General features: G+C 34.8%; 1 protein-coding gene across 20 annotated transcripts in view; it reads left to right on the plus strand.

The window, feature by feature from the left end:
* The window catches only part of RIMS2 (regulating synaptic membrane exocytosis 2), a 453,372-nt gene that overhangs the window by 253,313 nt on the left and 181,095 nt on the right, over positions 1-18,964 (plus strand). For 13 of the 20 annotated variants that reach the window (XM_066334680.1, XM_066334670.1, XM_066334568.1 and 10 more), the window contains 3 exons: positions 5,483-5,613; positions 8,424-8,595; positions 9,142-9,295. In XM_066334680.1, coding sequence (XP_066190777.1) covers positions 5,483-5,613; positions 8,424-8,595; positions 9,142-9,295 — 457 coding nt within the window. Of the gene's footprint in view, positions 1-5,482; positions 5,614-8,423; positions 8,596-9,141; positions 9,296-17,096; positions 17,124-18,964 lie in introns of all 20 variants that reach the window. The other 7 variants (XM_066334562.1, XM_066334653.1, XM_066334525.1 and 4 more) reach the window with 1 other exon arrangement.

The raw sequence follows: 18,964 nt of genomic DNA on the forward strand, positions 1-18,964 counted from the left end.
CCATTCATCTTCTAGCTCACTGGATGATTTCATAGAATCATCATTATTTTATTGGGAAGAAAAACACTCAGTTTCCTTCCTATCTAAAGCCCTCTGAGCTTTTACTGAATTTACAGTACTTGTAAAAGTGCATCTTTATTTCCTGAACATTTAGATTCAGTTTAGCATACCAGTTATTTTCTAACTTGTAGAGTGATGCTTTATGAATCTGTGTAGGGAAAAATCTGTTCTTAAAATTATGTTTCCTATGCAGTATCTCTTGTTTACTTGGCAAAGCATTCTTTTGAGCTAGAGTTGCCTCTGGGTTTTTTCAAACTTCAAAAATTTCAGCCATCCTTTTGGCTTTTATACACAACATCAATATATTTGATCATGTATAAAAATATGTACAAGGTAAAACTACTAAAAAAGAGATTTTAAAAAGAAATATAGATTAGGGCAGCCTAAATATTTCTATAGTTTCCTGGCCTTTATATCCTACAAGCTTTTCCATTTGACAGTCTTTTCTTGTAGTTGTTCAAGCATATCAAACCGCAATTGAAGCAGAAAGCAATAGCAGTTTGATTTAGTAACCCTCAGTACTCAGGATTTTTTAGAGGTATGCATAACAACATTCAAAACTGGCCTCAGCTATCACCACCTAGGGCAGTTTCAGCATCTACCTAAGCTTAAGTCCAATAAAATGGTTACTGCAAGTATTTAAAAAAATAAGCTGAGATTTTTTTTTTCAAACAGATCTATTGGTATATTTTTGTTTCAGAATAACGTGACAAAGAAAACTAGTATATCATTTTAGAATAATAATAAACATAATAGACATGTATGTAGGTGACATGAAAAATTATTATGAGCAACAGAAGGAAAAAGAAAGCCTATCCAGCTGTCTCTAAAAGCCAATGATGTTTGAGCAGGTTGTGGTAGTAAAAATCAGCTGTAGGGCAGATGGTCTCCTCCAGTGTTACAAGTTTTCTCTCTTTTTCATGAGATTTGTAGAGTAACCCTTATAAAAAAAAGAACTGTGTCATAGGATTTAAAACCTAAAATATTCTCTGTTTCTAAATATAAGTTATGACTGAAGATATGTTTTGCCTGTATGTGCTGTACATAAAACTGAAACGAATCCCTCGCTGCCCCCCGGGGCTAGCTCAGTTTCTTGGGAGGCTTTGGGGGAATATTTCAGGGTTAGGGTAAAAGATCCAAAAGAGGCTCTTACCCCCAGGGTTGATCCAAGATGTTTATTCCAGGAGGGGAAACGAGGGCAGGAGGTCCAGAGTGCAAGGGAGATCCAGGAGGAGGGAAGGAGGGCTGGAGCCTTGGAGAGCCGGAGGGCAAGAGGAAGAAAGAGGGGAGGACAGGCCCTTATCAAGGTTTCTGTCCAGGGGGGATGGCTGGATCTCAGCCAATTAGGTCAAGAAAGGAAGGAAGGGTAAAACTACATGGTTACAGGCTTCAGGGGTCCTAGGGAAAAAACATTCCCCAGAGAAATACAACAATTCCCCCTTTTAACTACATTAGAATTGCACAGTTGAGCAGTCAAACATTCATGAGACAGGAGTATAGGAAGTGCAACAATAATAGTATCTAGATTTTCTTGACTGATTCCCTTATGCATGTGTATTAAAGTAGGGGTTCTTACACATCAGTACTTTTCTAAACTCTGACCTCAGTCAGTGCTGTAAAATTTTTAGTGAAGATGAGATCTAATAGAAGAAAGATGAAATTTAGTAAACTGAATTTATGTCCTGAATTTATATATCTTATACTAACTTCAAATAAGTTTGAGGTGCCTTGAGGAAGAGCTTTCACTTGTACAGTTGAAGAAAATATCTAAGTACCTCAATACCTGCAGTGAGAGATCAACCCAAATAAAAGACACCTAAGCACATTAACTGATTTGAAACTAAGACTACTCCAGAGGATGAGTTGATTCTCCAGGGGAGGCACCTTTTACTGAGGCTACAGAGGACCAACTTTACCCATTCTGTGATTCTGTGAAACTAGATATACTAGATATACTACATACCTGCATCCTCACTTCTCAGAATGCAACACCAGCAGTCAGCTTTTATATACTGTCGTCTGTGTAGGAATCTTATTCCAGAAACAGAACATATGCTGTTTAAATACTGTTTAGACTGAAGAGCTTGAACCTGTGTATCAAAATAGTGCCTTTATCAGCAAGCTATTCCACATCCCATTCTTCTCTGGAGTACGAAATCTCATCTGAAGCTGAGATACTGTTTGGCTGGGAATAGAGGTGTGTGGTGTTATCAAAGCATGCTTAAGTTTAGCATAGAAGGTTCCCAACCTGATACCCTAAATGACTATTCCTCTTGTATTAGACCACTACTGGCTAAAAACCACAAAGAATGAAACGGGTCAGACCCACATCTCTATTTTCTCCAGTCATCTGAGTGCAGAAGAATTCCTGTTTCCTGCACTCTGTGGCAGTTATTCCTACCTAGCCTGTCTCAAGAAGTGCTGCAGATGCACCCCTCTGTGAATAACAGACCATCTCAGTGCATCTCAGTATCGGGATGCACTGAATTTAGATGCTTGTTTGCCTGAATGTAGGTCACAGCAGAAGCTTAATAAAGCATTAGGTGCATGTCTGACTGGTGAAAAAGCCCAGGGAAGGAAAGTATATGAGTATGTATGTGGCTAATTAGTCTCCAGAATTTCAGCACAAAGTGGGAGGCACTTCGGAAACTATTCAGGTTGCACCACTCTAAGTGAATCTTGGGTGTCTACATCCTAAGTAATCTAGATAGACAAAGTCCTGTTCAAGAACGTTTTGTACAGGTCTTAGTCTCCACATTAGCATCAGCCAGCATAGTTTTTTACATAACATATTTTATGTGTTGTTAGCTTTTCCTTTCCTTCATTTAGATAAGGATTGCTTTGTTGAAGTTTGTTAGATGTTCTAAGCTTATAACAGTGTGTGCATGTGTAAAAAAATCTTGTTAGATTTTTGTTTATCCCAGTCTCTCTTTCAGTGTATTTTGTGCCAGTTACCATGGCTAGCTCTTTTATCACCTCACAGCATTTCTCTCGTAAATTCTATTTTTTGCCCTTCTGTTAATCTCTGGTCCCTGACATTAGTGGTTCCATTCTTCCCATGTTTCACCAAGAATTATCCTTTCTATTTTACTTTCATGATAATTATAAAGCAGTTTTTTATTTGTCCCTTCTTCCTTCTTCTAATCTCATGAGAATGCAATCTCATTCTTCCCTCTATGGGCTTCTTTGGCCATTTTCTCAGTCTCTTCTTTTCTTCTCCTTGCATCCTAGTCAAATGACTGCTTGGGTTACAAGTACCTGTGCTGTGTATTGGAGAACTAGCAGGGTGAATACAGGAGATACAGAGAGAGAGCTTTCTGGTCTTAATTCTGATTCCTGACGTTTCCTGTAACAAGGCAAATTATAGGGCATTACAGTGAAAATACGCCCATTAAATTCAAGTTTTTCCAGTTTTTTTTCAGAACATCAAGAGAAAAGTAGAAGGTATAAGTCAATGCAAATTTTGAGCTCTTGTTCCAAACTACAGTTGTTAAAGCATCTTAATGAAGTGGTGTCAGATGATTTCAGTTTCTGCTTAAGTAATTCTCTAAATATTTTGACTGAAGTTTTCATGTAAAAATTCAGTCTGAAACAAATATAGTGAAGAAATATTTAGCTTGCATATAAACACATAATTCTGGTTGTATTTTTAGCACCTATATCCAGATGATTTCACATTCATCAGTTACAGTTTGTGATAGTGTCTGTATCAAAAATATATTTCATTCTCCTTAAGCAAGCATAATTTTCCCCAAAAAACAAATGAAGAAGATTGTCTTCAGTGCTACTCCCCTTGAGCTGTGGGTCTTGCCAAGTCTGTCTTTTCCTTCTGGACTCCCAAAGAAGCCTGCGGGTGGATACAGTTAGTGTCAAAGAACATTTAAGTTGACTTGTACTTCAGAGGTCATTAAAGCTGTTGGTACAAAGCTTTCTGCTTTTGATCTGTAGCTGTATGGAGATGGCTAGAAGTCCAGATAATTCTCAGCATAGAAAAAATATTGTCAAAGCCCCTGGCTTGCAAGAATGTAGGAACAACATCTAAAATTTACACACAGATGAGTAGCCACAGGGCCCTTTAACTATTAGTACCAGAAACCTATAAAGTCTGTAGCAGGGCCAATGACAGGGTAATAGAGGACAAATATCCCATTTTCAATATCCATTCAAATGGTTAGTGGCTACAGGAATTGCAAGAAGAGAAGCAGTGAAAGAAGAAGTACACTGCTGCCAATAATTGAGTTGGCATGTCTTAGTGTAATCTTACTTAGTGAAGTATTAGGAATGGCAGATAGCTAAGTCAGCCTCTTCTTTATGGGTTAAAAATCTTGAGAATTACATCAAGACCTTTCTTTAAGAGACCAAAATGCTGAAGATAAGGAGCTATGATAGCAGATGAAAACCTTGTCTCTAAAATGATGTGAGATGATTTCCACAGAAAGTGCACCTTCCCCTGTTTATGTCTACTTTAGCTAGGGTATATTCATGCCTAAAGGTGTATTGCCTGGTTAGGCGTGCAGCTGGGCATTATCCCCTCTGATTCCCTTAAGTTCAGGCAGGGTCACTGTTTTCTTTAAATGTCCTAGTTTGTCCCATCTCAGGCAAAGTCCTCATGAAGAGAGTCTCCTCAGTAAGCTGTAGTTAGTGATACTGCAGTGATACCACCATGTAAAGGCTCCCTGGCCATTACTTAGTTGCCCTAACTGCACCATTTCCCTCTTCTGCAGTGACTGCTCTGAAGTAGATACATCCCTTTTTTGGCTGATGTATTTGCAGTGATAGATATAGTTTAGATAGATAGCAGTTTTTAATGACTGTAGTGAAAAAGGATAGAAAATCAAGCTTCAGACTGGTTAATACCAATTTCTACAAATGTACAATTCTGTTTTTTGCCTTGTTACTGAGTTGGACTATGAAGAGGGTTGGACTACTGAGCTTTCCTCTCTATTTTTGGAGGTTTTATATGATTTCAGAATAAGTGTAGTGTATGTTGAAAAAATATTAAGTGATATGAAATATCTATGGGTTTATCCCATAGTCTCTTTTGCACAACAGCAGATGAAAAAATAATTCATTGTGCATAAACTCCTCAGAAATGTATATACATGAATACCATACATTAGTAATGCAAATAATACAATACAAGGGTGAATAATCCTAACCAGAGCACCATGTGAAAAACAATTAGCGTGAAGTAAGGTATATACAGTACAGAGTTTTTAAAAAAGAGTAACTTCTGGTATATACTGAGGCTATTGTAATATTAACTTATTTTTATTCTTTGTTGTAAGTGAAAAGTAGGATATAACATTTTCTGCTGAAGTAACCAATATAAATAGAATCTCATAAACAAAATTATTTTTAAGGATTAATATACAACTTCATTGTAGAAATGAGTTCACTAATTAATATTTTCTTCCTACAGATAAAACTGTGGTATGACAAGGTTGGTCATCAGTTAATAGTGACCATACTGGGAGCAAAGGATCTTCCTTCAAGGGAAGATGGGAGGCCGAGGAATCCTTATGTTAAAATTTACTTTCTTCCAGACAGAAGGTAGGGTGAACATAAAGACAAGGAATATTTGAATAAGAATTAGCCTGATACTCAGGTGACACGCACAGCTGATTCTGTCATACTTAAATGAAGAAAGCTTACAGTGTTGAATTCTTGTGTTGGACATGCTGTGCAACAGCAAGGTGTCTTTGAACACTAAGCAGAAACTTGCTTTCCTTGGTTTATAAAATACTGAATAGAAAAGGAAAGGAAAGGTAAACGTATGTCTTTGCATGGGGATCTTTTATTTGCAAAGAATGTTATTAGTGTTTTATAATACCTTTATTTCATATGCAAATTATTCTTCTCTAGAGCAAAGAAAATACTGCACATTTGGGTTAATAAATTTCTGGACCGATGAGTCCAGCAGTTTGGTTTGCTGGACTTAAAAAATAAAGCAGTAACAGGTTTGGCATCTGAAACCCACAGATTTTTTATTACAGTATAAGTGAGTAAAGGCTGAAGGGGACTCAGCTGAGAGTTCCCATTTGCGCTTTGAAAACTTTCCGTAAAGCACAGGACTCATGTTAATCTAGATGGTATCATATACACACTTAGGGAAAGTTACACTGTAGTGGGACCCCTATTCCTGAAAAGCTCCTTCACTTGGTAGTCTGTGATTTTCTGTGTTTCAATTTAGTTGTTGGGAAAATCGCAGAAGAGGTAGTATGTTCTCCAATTGATTTTTTAAATTGGTATTTCCTCAGATTGTGTCAGTAGGGGAGCATGTTTACCTTTATTTTATAATGTACCAACCAAATCAAAGTTTTAATGTCGCTCAAAATAATAGATCACTGGATTGCTGAATCTGTAGAATAGGATGAAACTTGTATTTTTACTTCCTTTGCTTTTCCAAATAGCTAAACCAGGAAGATGCTAGCTATCTCCAGCACCATTTGACTTCAGCAAGAATTAAAGCTACATAGTATTTTGGAAGACATGGCTTTTTCACTTTCATTGTATACCATGTGTTGACATGCAAATTTTCTGTGACTACCTAATTTGCTGTGCCATTGATGATTAAAAGGTTTTGGATAGATTTTCTCAGGCTCACCAATATTCAAACTGTTAGTTTAGATCCCTAGTTTATTCAAACTGCTGTAGTGCATTTGTAGCTGCTGAAGCTGTGATAAACTGAGAATCAAGTCTGCTTCAATTATCTTACCTGCTTTTTCAAGAGTAATGAGTAATTAATAGGCTAACAAAAGTGTGTTCACAATGTTTACAACATAAATTGTGATAATGAAAAATATATTGACATTAAATTTTGTTAATCTGTAATATTTTTTCCCATTTATGGGAAGTATTCTGAACTTTTCTTTAATTGTTTTATGTGTTTATGATCAGCAATTTGTCTTGTAGAATTGTGGGTTTTTTTCTGATGTAGAAATTAGTTTTTCTTTCCTTAGATTTAAAAGCTAACTAAGCCAAAGTATATTTCTTGTGTAGTAGAAAGAAACATGCTAGAGGTAAAATACATTTAAGTAAGTCAAGCCTTTAATTAGATGAAGATGCTGAATTCTCCTTGATTAAAGAAAAATGTTGTAAATGTAATTTATTTCAGTTCACAAGGGTAAACAAACCTTTAGTATGCTAGAAATAAATAAAATAAAACATTCTTAAAGTTTATTAAATATTACTATTAAATACTTTTTCTTAAATTTTATTGATATACTTTAATAAAATTTCTCAGATATTTATTAAATATTTTAATATTTATTAAATAACATTAAACAATATTTATTAAATGCTATTAAAATAAAATATTGTTTCTTAGGTAATTTTTCCAAGTAACAGTTCAGAAATACAATGACTTTATTACAATTGCAAGTATTATCAAACAGACTGTATCTGTATTGCCTATTAAAAAAATCCTCATAAATTAGCATGGCAGCTGCATTATGCAGCAATCAGCAGGTTAAAAATAAGCATTGTTATGAGGACTCTTGTCAGTATTCTCAGTAGGAGGAGTGTGGGTGTTTTACAGTGAAAATTGTTTCAATCAGAAAATATTAATTCTTTCAAGTAGAACCATTCTGCAAAAGGCATTGCTTTCAACAACACCCTGGAGCCAGATCCAGGACTACCAGTGTAACCTTGCCTGGAGTCCTCACCTTTTAGATCTCACCTTCAGCCTGGGTGATTCATTGGAGTCACCAAAGGATTTGGGAAGCTGTTTTGAGAACACTGTTCCAGTGTTGCGGGAAAAGAAAGTATAACTCGTTTTTGGGGCTTCTGGTTTCCCAGGTGCATAAGGAGTACGTAGTCAGGAAAACCCTGCACTGTCCCCAGCTCCCTGTCCATTCCTTCATGTGGGCCAGCTGCTTCTTCCTGCTCTCCAGTTGGAATGAGTGACTGTAGGACTGGAAGCTTGAGGGAACAAGCTGGCTCATTTTTCTGAAATGAGGTGTTTGCTATGCCCAATGTTGTCTGTAGAGATGTTCTATTGTCAGACTGTGCCTTGTGGAAATCCCATTTATGGAAGTACAATTTGCTTTTTAAAATGCTTGTTGCAAAATAAAATACACACATAATCATATTAAAGCATTTGTGGTTTTTGGGAAACATCTTACAATTGGAATTAGCACATAAACTTGAAATCACCTAACCTTAGTTTCTAATATGAACTTAAGAATTATCCTCAATATATGCACTGACCTTTATTATAAAGAAAAAATTGTTGATTTAGATTATAGTACCCATGATTGTACAAGCTGAACTGTTGATATAAGATTTCCTATTTTCCATTATATACTTAATGCAGTTTAATCGTGTTTTGAACATATTTAATATTTAACTGTTTTTTTCAGTGATAAAAATAAAAGAAGAACAAAAACAGTAAAGAAAACATTGGAACCTAAGTGGAATCAGACATTTATTTATTCTCCAGTTCATCGGAGAGAGTTTAGAGAACGAATGTTAGAAATCACTCTTTGGGACCAAGCACGAGTTCGAGAGGAAGAAAGTGAATTTTTAGGAGAGGTATACAAGTATTGGTAGTTACTATAGAAAAACAGTTGCTCACATACTCATGTGTAAATACAGTATTTAAAAAAACATACTAACTGTGCAAAGCAAAGCTGGTTTTAATTGCTTTATTTTTTCTTTTACTTAGTAGTAAATGAATAGTGATCTTGCACATATCACATAATCTTGATATGAGATTCTTTCTGTGTTTTTTCTGTTTTAATAACAGCATGAATGTGGTTTCTCAATTCCTAATTATTCATTAAAATCCACATTATCCATAGTTGTATTTTAATAAAACTTTGGAATTTTGCTTGTTAACTTATTTGCATGCTGTAAAGGTCTTCATAAGATAATAAGGGTTTTGTGGAAGATTTTTTGGTATATTTAGTGTTTTAAAAGGCACAGGATGTTCTTTCATATTAAAGCAAAGTTTTTATATAACTTCAGACAAAGTCCTTAGCAATAACATAATAATAGAATAAAATTTGTGAGTATATCTATTTTAAAATACTCTGTCATGCAATACTTTCCTGCTTTTAACCATTCTTTCTTTTTTAGATTCTTATTGAGTTAGAGACAGCATTACTAGATGATGAACCTCACTGGTACAAACTTCAAACACATGATGTCTCTTCATTGCCACTTCCCCATCCCTCACCATATTTGCCACGCAGACAACTCCATGGCGAGAGTCCCACACGGAGGTTACAAAGTAGGTTATTTGTTTTGCACATTGTGTACAGTTTATTTGAATTAATGAAATCTACTAAATTCTTGCAAACAGAATGCTGACAGAATTTTTATGTTGATTCGTATTTGTTCTGAATTAGATCATGTGTAGTTACAGATGAGAGTCTGACATGCAACAAATGGTATCAACCACTGTGCATTACACCATTTTTTTTTCTTATGAGACAACTCAGTTCAGATCTTCAGCTTGAGAAAATTATCTTGGTTTTCGCAATGTGCTCTTTTTATCATGAAGCCCTTCCTTTTATATCGTGTTAATAATTTAATTGTTTAAGCTAAAGTGGATTTGCAGGACCTTTTTAGCTCATGCTTCTTAAAGTAAACTGTATATAATATGTAGATAAATTAATACCATGGCCTGTTGCCTTGCTTTGATCGTATTTTATGTGCTTAGATGCACAAATGGAATTTCTCTAAGAATTCTACTTTGTGGAGTTTGTTAGACTTGATCCATAGCAGTTATCAGTAGATATTTTGAAAAGAGATTATATCAGATGTGGTAATAAATACAGATATGTAAAAATAAGACAGCAAAGGGGGTCCTTCAATCTAGTCCTTCAATACTTTCTGGTTTCTCTAGTTAAAGTGTTCAGTACTGCCAGTGATTTAAAGCTCTCGTTCACCAAATAAACTTTATGAAATACCAGTTGGCAGTCATATAAAAAACCCCAACAAACCAAATGAACCTACCAAATTAATAAAAACCCCCAAGCCCAAAAGATCCCCCACCACTACAATAAATCAACAAAACAAAACCAAACCCCCAAAAGAAACAAAAAAACCTCCAAGAACACAAAGGAACTTCAACAACTCAAATTCAGTTTCTAAGATTTACTTGGAGTTTCTTTGAGTCATTGTGTGTGAGAGTGTGTCCATGTTTCACACAAACTCACAGAAACTTACCTGTGTAGTCATGAAAAAAAGCCTGGATATTTCCTGTGTTCTATGTAGGGTCTTTATTAGATAACCCATTGTATACAAGTATTTCAAGCAGTGGATCTGTTTTGCTTCTGTGCACTTAATGGTGAGAAGGGTTAAAATGCTCCATATCATAATATTCTGAGATAGACACACTATCAGAGACTTACACTGCATAGCCTTGAAGTTGTAAGAATGTACTTGTTCAAAAAAGGAGGAAAGAAGTGATTGTTAAAAGGTAAGGAGTTAATTGCAATTCGATCCTTTTCAGTCTTCTCATATGCCGTGATTATTATTAAACTAAAGTTTTTAGATTATACTTCTTATATGGTTGATGGCATCTTTTAACACATTTTAAGAAGTTAGGTTTCCATCTACAACTGTTTTTTACAGACCAGCTGGGCTCTTTGTATGTAAAGTTAGTGAAATTCTGGTTTTCAGGAAATATTTAGTCCTGCAAACAAACCCTGTCTATCAGAATTTCTGTTTGTTGAATTTCTTATTCTGCTAGTAAGAATGAATTTATGATTTATTTTTGACATATTTTAGTGATGTTTGAGTAAAGATCTGTTGCTGATAGTGAGCCAAAATTTGAAAAACATTCAGATTTTTTTAATGTACTGATACTACTATGTACTAATAAGTTATAAAAAATAGCTAATAAATACTAATGCTAATAATGTGCTCAACTGAATAATTTTACATGCTTGTCTGTAAACATAGAGGAAAGGACTTCGCAAAACTGGTTTGATGAAATACTAAGATTTGGTATGGAGGTCTTGCTTTTCAATGAAGACGGTTTAGCCTGACTGTTCCCAGAGCACTAAGTTTTTCAGCTTCAGGTTCTAAAAACTTCAATCAAATAAGCAATTTCAGATGTTCACTCTTATTGCTGGAGAATTCACATGTTTCTGCACTAAATTATCCTATTTCCTTTTTTACAGAGATAGGGACCTGATAAAGAAGGATTTTCTCTAGTGGCCTAGGAATATATTCATGTCCTGAACCCTTGTGTAGCATAAATAATTTCCAGTTTAAACAGATAGTTTTAAATGTACAGAACAAGGTATCCTGGAATTAAAATCCTTGCTTTCTGGGGTTTGCGAAGGTATACAACTGGAAATTTAGCATCTGATCAGAGCTCAGCTAAGGGCAGCAGAATTCATTTAGCAATGGAAAAATACAATTTTTCTTTTAACATTGTCATACCTCTGAAATTGGAATAAAAGTATTTCTTGGTGTCCAAAGGGGTCGTGCAATATCCTACTGAGAGATCCAGTACTCAATTGGACAAAGCTGTAAACAATGCAGTGTAAGTTGGCCAAGCCTGAAACAGGCATTGCACCAGATGGCCTCCAAAAATGCTCTTCCCCATCTAAATGTCATCACCAAGGGACTGGTGAAGGGCAGACAGTACCTCTTAAGACTGTTTGCCTTCACTAAGTAAAATATTTATACTATAATGCATGGAAGCATAGGGTTTTTCCTTTTTTTTTGTTTTTTTTTTTTGAAGTGTCAAAAGAGTATGAAGTCAAACTTAATATATTAGTTTTTTTGTGTCTGAAGATGTTTTTTGTATCTTCCAACAACATTCTTGCATATGATGTAAAAGAAGATGTTATCCACCAGCACATTATGACAATGTGAAAAATGTCCCTAGAACAAGGCATGTCTAGCATGTTTGTCAATGTTTTTCACAGCACTTCTTAGAACACGTTATTAAGCAGGCTGATTTTAATTTTTGGGGCTGCAAAATCTGAGCAGTTCAGTTCTCCTCCTTTTGTTCTTTCCTGCAATGCCTCTGTGAATAGAATTAGTGAGTACAATATGAACGACTTTATTGAATACCCCCAATAATTATTAGTGTGAGAAATGACAGGAGAGGTGTTTTGAGTTACAAGGTTGTTTTTTGTTTGTATAAATGCACATTACATATCTAAGCTTTTTTATCTTTATGATTGCCGAGTAGTGATAAACACATATATTTGAAGACCATACTTAAATGTTACTCTCTAAAGGTAGTTTAAAAGAACCACCTACACTTACCACTTCTATTCACTTTTTAATATCACTGGATTGCAGTGTTCCTGAAGAAGAGCAGACTGTCAGCCCTGAAGAGTGAAGCTGTATTTACAGATTGCCAGTAGCATAGTGCAAGCTTCCCACAGAGCCCCATATGCTGTTTTTTTAGGAACCAGCTTTCAGAGACAGTAGCTTAGTTTCTACATATATTTATCTCTCAATATCTTTGAGTGGGCAGTGTGTTGTGGTACAGACTGATCTGAGTCAGCTGTCCACCTTCTCTTCCCCAGTCCTCTGATCCATGTATTCCATTAACATCCTAGTGATAAAGAATCATTCCTATACTTTCTCTTTTGTGTTTTTTGATAGACATTTTCTTAGAAACTGGAACTAATATAGAACATAGGATTATGACTTACTAGCTCTTTCAGCTAATTATATTTCAAATTTTCATAACCTGATCCAATGGATATATTTTAAGCTTTTTTTTTTATGTGAAATGTGGGGTAATAAGTAGGTCTATTTTACTTATTGCGCTGAACTTTTGAAGTGAATTTTTAAAACTACTTCATTTTCTCTAACATTTACCATAAAACCAGCCATACACCCAGAATTCCAGACAACATTAACTAGAATTACAGCCAAGTTGAAGTTCTTTTTATATTGCCTCTGAAAAAGATTGTAACCAGAAAATTAAAAATAATTTAAGAGAATATTTAGGAAATCCTGTTGGTGGTAGGTTATTTTTCCATCTCACATTAGCTAAGAACCTTACTGGAGAATACATACAAAATTGAATGTGCTTTGGGTACTGTGTTCATGGTTGTTAGGATCTCTGGTGTGGAAGCTATTGTTAGTATTTCTATTTGTTGAGAAATGATACAGAAATCAAGGAAGGTTTATACCACGAGACTGTATATGTAAAATTAGTTCCTTTCCATGAGCCCAGAATATAGACATAGAAATCTAATTGAATATGATGCATTCATTTCCATCTTTTACAATTATACCCATGTAATGTGAGCATTTGTGCAGTGTGAGCTGATACTATTGAGTTGAGAAGGAATATGGGGTTATTTTTTGTTTTGGAGAACAATTTTTTTAGTTGTATATTGATGCTGAATTTGTTTTAGAAGCAGATTTTGTTTTACTCCAAATGTTTTAAGACTTTCCCAAATACTTAGGATTGAAGAGCAACTGACACTAGTTTTCCAAGTCAGATTCAGCATCTTTAAAACTAAGCTGTCTGAATTATTGATCTGCAGCCCACAGAGAGTGCAGTGTACTGTATAGGTAACAGTTAAGTGTGCAAATTAGAAGAAATGTGAATACAGCAATTAACCCAGACATTTTCAAGTCTCTTGTTGCAGCATAGGTCTGTACAGCATCAGGTCTGTACAGTTTTAAAATACAATGAGAACTCACAATATGGCTTGAAAAATAAAAAAATATATTTTGAACATCCTCAGTAAGGGAAAAGTAATAAATCTACAAGAGATAAACTCTGCTGAGCACAATAACTCAAAGATTTTAGAAATTACAGTGTTTGAAAATCAGTATGTATAAGTCCAAAATGTTTTTTTTTTTCAAGATCCAAAGACCAGAAGAAATCAATCAAAATGAAAATAAATCTAAATAAACAGACTTTGTGGTAGTTTGCTTATAAAAGGAATTTGACTTTCATTACTTTTAGAGTGAAATTCATCAACGACTCCATTCACTGAATTTCATGATTTTCCAGGCCCATAAAAAATCTGGAGGGAGAGAAATTACAGTAATGAGAATTTAAACTCTGGGGACAAAATTTGACTATAGTTCTGATCTAAAAAATCTGCATATAGTGTGAAAAAAGCTATATATAACATTTGTTTTTCAAATTTTATTCATTTTTTTGGACAGGAATAAAGAACACCTGAAATGTGTAAACAAAGTGTTTTGAGTAGCATCAAAATTTTTGTCATCTTTTCAGCTTTCTACTTTGTACATTTTTCCATCAGACTGTATTTTCTGCGGCAATGCTGAGACCTTAATATGATAAAAATTAATAAATCTGACTACAAAAAAATAAAATTCATATACTGAATTTAAAAATAAAGAATCCCATTACTTACTAATTTTTGCAAAACATTTTTAGATGGACTTGTCATTGCTGGGTGCTGATTTTTATTTTGGAAAGTTCTGTGGCTCTATCTTTATCAAGGAGGAATGTCTTAACTGTAAATTTAACCCCTCTATTCCATTATTTAAATGGTAAAGCTGTCAAGTCTATATTCTAAAACATTAAGATACACATTTCATAGTACCAAAATCATTAAAGTTTAAAAATAATTAATTACAAATGTATCTGAAACTTCAATCTCTGAAATATAAGCCCGTGTGAAATGATGGGCAATCTTCTTCCACTGAGAATTATTCACTTCCTTGAAGCTCTGTAGAGGCACATTTTACTGCAGAATCAGGATCTTGCTGTCTCAGCAATTTCCTGTTAGTTTGTTGCGAGTATGGTAAGTCAGTGCAATAATTTTCAATGAATGTCACTGAACCTTACTTGAGGAAATTATAATAATGGTGTTCACTACTAGGTAAGTGAATTGTACTTAATGGAAACATGCATCAGTGACTTTTGTTCCAAATTATAATATGGAGCATTTTATGGTCAGTCAGTCGCACAGGCCATGATTAATTTATTATGTGAATTTTACCCTAGAGAGCAAAAATGACCAATAATTTTCTCTTTCATGCTTCTTCCTTAGTTTTTCTCTTTCTTTCAATGGGGCTCAGGCCTTGGGCATGTTATCTTTGGTTGCGTGCCTTGATATTTTGTTCACAGAACATGGATATATATACCAATATTGTATTTATTGTACATCTATTATTTATTTATCATATTTTATTGTACATCTATGGTTTATTAAATACTTTAATTAAAAGGTATTTAACATGATACAGGGATGTCTAAAAAGACCTTAAACTATCAAAATACTTTTCTTTTTCTAATAAAAGAAACTCATTTAGGATATTAATTTACTAAATTGTAATTGAGCTACAAAAATACTTAAAAAACGGTTTGAAGCAGTTTAAGAGAATTACCTTATTTCTCTGTTTACTTGATAAAATCATGGTTTTAAACTACTCTTCTGATATGTTATGAAGTTTTCAGATGGTTTTAATACTATTCTGACTTCTTCCTTTCTCTGCTGTGGCAGTGTAGAGACAAACAATGCATTCTTAGTCCTCCATCACATTATGTACTCACTAATTTTATTCTTGTGCTTTTCAAGAAGCTCTACGCTTTTAAAGATCTACCCAGCAGTTTAATTTGGAAAGCCCATAATTTTTAATGATATGAATAATTTCTAGACTGTGCTAATATTTTTTTTTGTGGGCATGTGGCATCACCTTCAGCGTTTGGGTAACACCTGATGTTGTCAGGGTAAACTAGGCAAAGTCTCTAAATTGCATTTTTCATAATTTTGTATCCAAATAATTGTCTTTTTAAAATTAAATTCAAAACCAGAAGAGATTAGTATTAAGGAATACAAATATTAGAGAAGTTACACATCTAAAAGGTTGTAAGTGATGCTGAAGGAAACCCTATCATTCACTTTGAAATTATATTGCCTAATGGAATTCTGGGTCTTGGACATAAAAATGTATGACATTTATCAAGAAACCAAGTTGAAAATATAGAGAGTTAGAAATTGTTAGTAGATGATTTAGTAATATGATCCACATATTAAAATAGTTGTTACCTGGATGTCAGAAAAAGTGTGACATGCCAGAAGGCACTTAGTCATCCAGTGAATCCATTAACAGCACCATTTGGCAAGAAATTGAAATTTTCTCTAACACTGTCATATCATATCGTATCATCTGAGGTGCATCATTTACTTACAGACTGTCACTCTTTCCTGTTTAATACAGTGTCTGTGAGCTTTTCAACTACAAGGAATAAAAATACTCATAAAATCTTGCTAATGACAAAATATTATTAATGTTATACTGGCTTCCTGACTTCTTTGTATTATGACATCTTATGGAAGTCATATTTTCAAAATACACAAATGCAATTAACATTTCATGTTTCCAGAATTGTCCAGTTATTCAATTATTCAACTAAAAGTTCAACTATTATTTTGTTCAGTTTAGAAAAACTGTTATGATTGTATGTAAAGCTAAGATGCATAAGTAAACCAGTTGGACTTAAAGAATACAAACAATAAATCAGGTATTGCAAGTATTTAATCATTGAGCTCATATCAGGATTCTAAAATTCACTGGTAACAACAGTATGTAATTAAGGTTCTCATGTATGTACATATTTACCAAATCAAGACCTAGCAGGAGGGAGAAGATTGACTGGCACGTCACTTCAGAGTCTGTTAAATTTAAAGTAGGATTCAAAAATAGATCTTGGGAAAGATCTACTAGTGCTGCAGTGCCAACAGAAGTGTGCAATATTTTTAAGGGTAGCAGCTCATATTGCATGCCTAGCTGAATATACATTTTGCCCTTAAAAAGTAAAACACTTATAGTAAAAGAGTGAAATTTTATTTCAGAATTGGAAATAACTGAAATTGCTCTACCAGATCTCTTTGGCTATTGTGTATAACTGTTGATTCAGAAGTGTTTGGCATTTTTATGATTTAATTTCTCTTAGCTGCTTGAGTTTTATTATTTTGAAGGAGTGTGGTCTACAGTAACAAATTCTTCCATCTCTGACAGCAATTATAAAAAAGTTTAAGGTTCTAATCATCCCTGTTACATGTGTTGATTCATGTATTTTTCCCTGACGCTACTTCATTTCAATATTTGTTTTCCAGATAAAGGCTTATATTCATATAATTCAGGTAATTTTTCAGCATGCCAGAAATGCTTACTGCTTCCATATACGTGCAAAAGTTTAATTTGGTATTTTATTGGTGTGCTTTTGCTACCTATTGTGCAGATACTAAATTGCATAAAAGTTCTTGGGCTTTTCTTGTCTGCTTTTCAGTAATATGTCTTTCGTTAGCTTTCTTTCTGTATCCTTAATGTCTCAGTATTGATATAGGAGCAATATTGTAACACTATACTTGCTTTGCTTGCCTTTATTTTAGGTAGAACTGTGGTAGGAAAACTGTAGTGAGCTTTATTAACTATACTAGGAAAATGCTGTTTTGCTTAAACTGGATTAAAAGGAATGCTATTATATTACAGCTGTTTGAGAACTAGTGTTAAGTGTTTTTAGAATACAGACATGGGGTAAGTGAAGTACTGGCAAAATCAGAATTTACACTGCTATATATTTTTACAGTTTCTTGTTGATATAAATCTCCCATGACAAATCCAGCTCTATCTCAGGAATTTGCCTTAATTAAATATAAGTAAATTAATAACATACAATTTTTACCAACTTAAATTTTGCAGTGCATTTCTCTGACACTTTCAGGTCAAACCAGGCAGAAACAGCAGTGTAGTGTAGTGTATTTGGTTCACCAATTTTTCATTTACCGGCAAATGCACCAAATAATGTGGTGGGTTGAGTGCCCACTAGAATTATTTACTCTTTTTCTGCTGCAAGATAGGATAAGGAAAAGAGCAAAGCAGGCTCAAACTTTAAAGGGTATAATGAAAGTTTTATTAACAAAACTACAAGAAAAAAATCAATAAGAATCAGAATAAAAGCTTCAGAACACTTCTTCTCCTCCCACAACCTTCTTTTCTTATCTACTGACAACATACAGAGACAAAACCTTAGGATTTAGGTCAGTTGACCACCTATAAAACAATCTTTCATCAATTCTCTTAGGGAGAGGAGTCTCTTTTGCCTATTCATGGAGACTTCTCCACAAGAAAACAGTTCTCCTGTGGCTTTCATTCTCACGAACAGCAGCTGCCCAGAAATCTGCATTCCTGGAGTCCCTCCCATCTCTTGCAGCCTTTCCACAGCTGTGTTCATGGGCCATGTCAAACTCGTGGGGTACTATTTTAAGGATGAGCTGTTCAAAGCAGAGGTTCTCTTCATCTGTCTCTGAGACCATCTTCATCTCTAGGAACAGAGGTCTTGTTGTTCTTTCTCTGGCGGCAGAGGGTCTTTCATCACTCTCATCTCTCTCTCTCTGTTAAGGCTTATCATGAGATCATGGCTACTTCAACATCTACTTGATTCAGCACAAATGCCTTTGCTCATATCTGCAATTTGAGCACTCCATCCGTCCATACTGTTTCCATGAATTAAAGGAATATTCTAGTGTATCAACAGTCTATCACCATGGCCTTGCAAAAGAACTTCAGCCTCAGACTAAGGCATCTTCTCATTCTCCTTCTGTTTGGGACTTGACCCAGTCTTCACTGACATTGGTGCCTTCATGTGTCTCTGCGTGTCTTCACTCTGTACTTTTCTCTCACCTGGAGGAAGATCAATGTCCTGCAAATTTCATGTGCAGTGAAAGAGTTAATATCTTGCCTGGGGCCCATAGATGGTCAAGATGGTTAGTGGTGGCCGAAGCAGTCACAATGGAGGATTTCAGGGCAAACTGGGGGCTGTGCCAAGATCTCAGTGCCCCTCGTCTCTGGCCCCTGCTGCATTCAATTCCAGCCACGGGGCCACTCTCTTTATGGCTGCAGACTTGCCCCTGGTCTCAGCCGCATGATCTCTTGTGGTGCCAGGACAGCCCTTTGGCAAGATGACTTGGTAGTAGTAGCCGGA

Source organism: Sylvia atricapilla, chromosome 1 (genome assembly GCF_009819655.1).
Source record: "Sylvia atricapilla isolate bSylAtr1 chromosome 1, bSylAtr1.pri, whole genome shotgun sequence".
NCBI lineage: Eukaryota > Metazoa > Chordata > Aves > Passeriformes > Sylviidae > Sylvia > Sylvia atricapilla.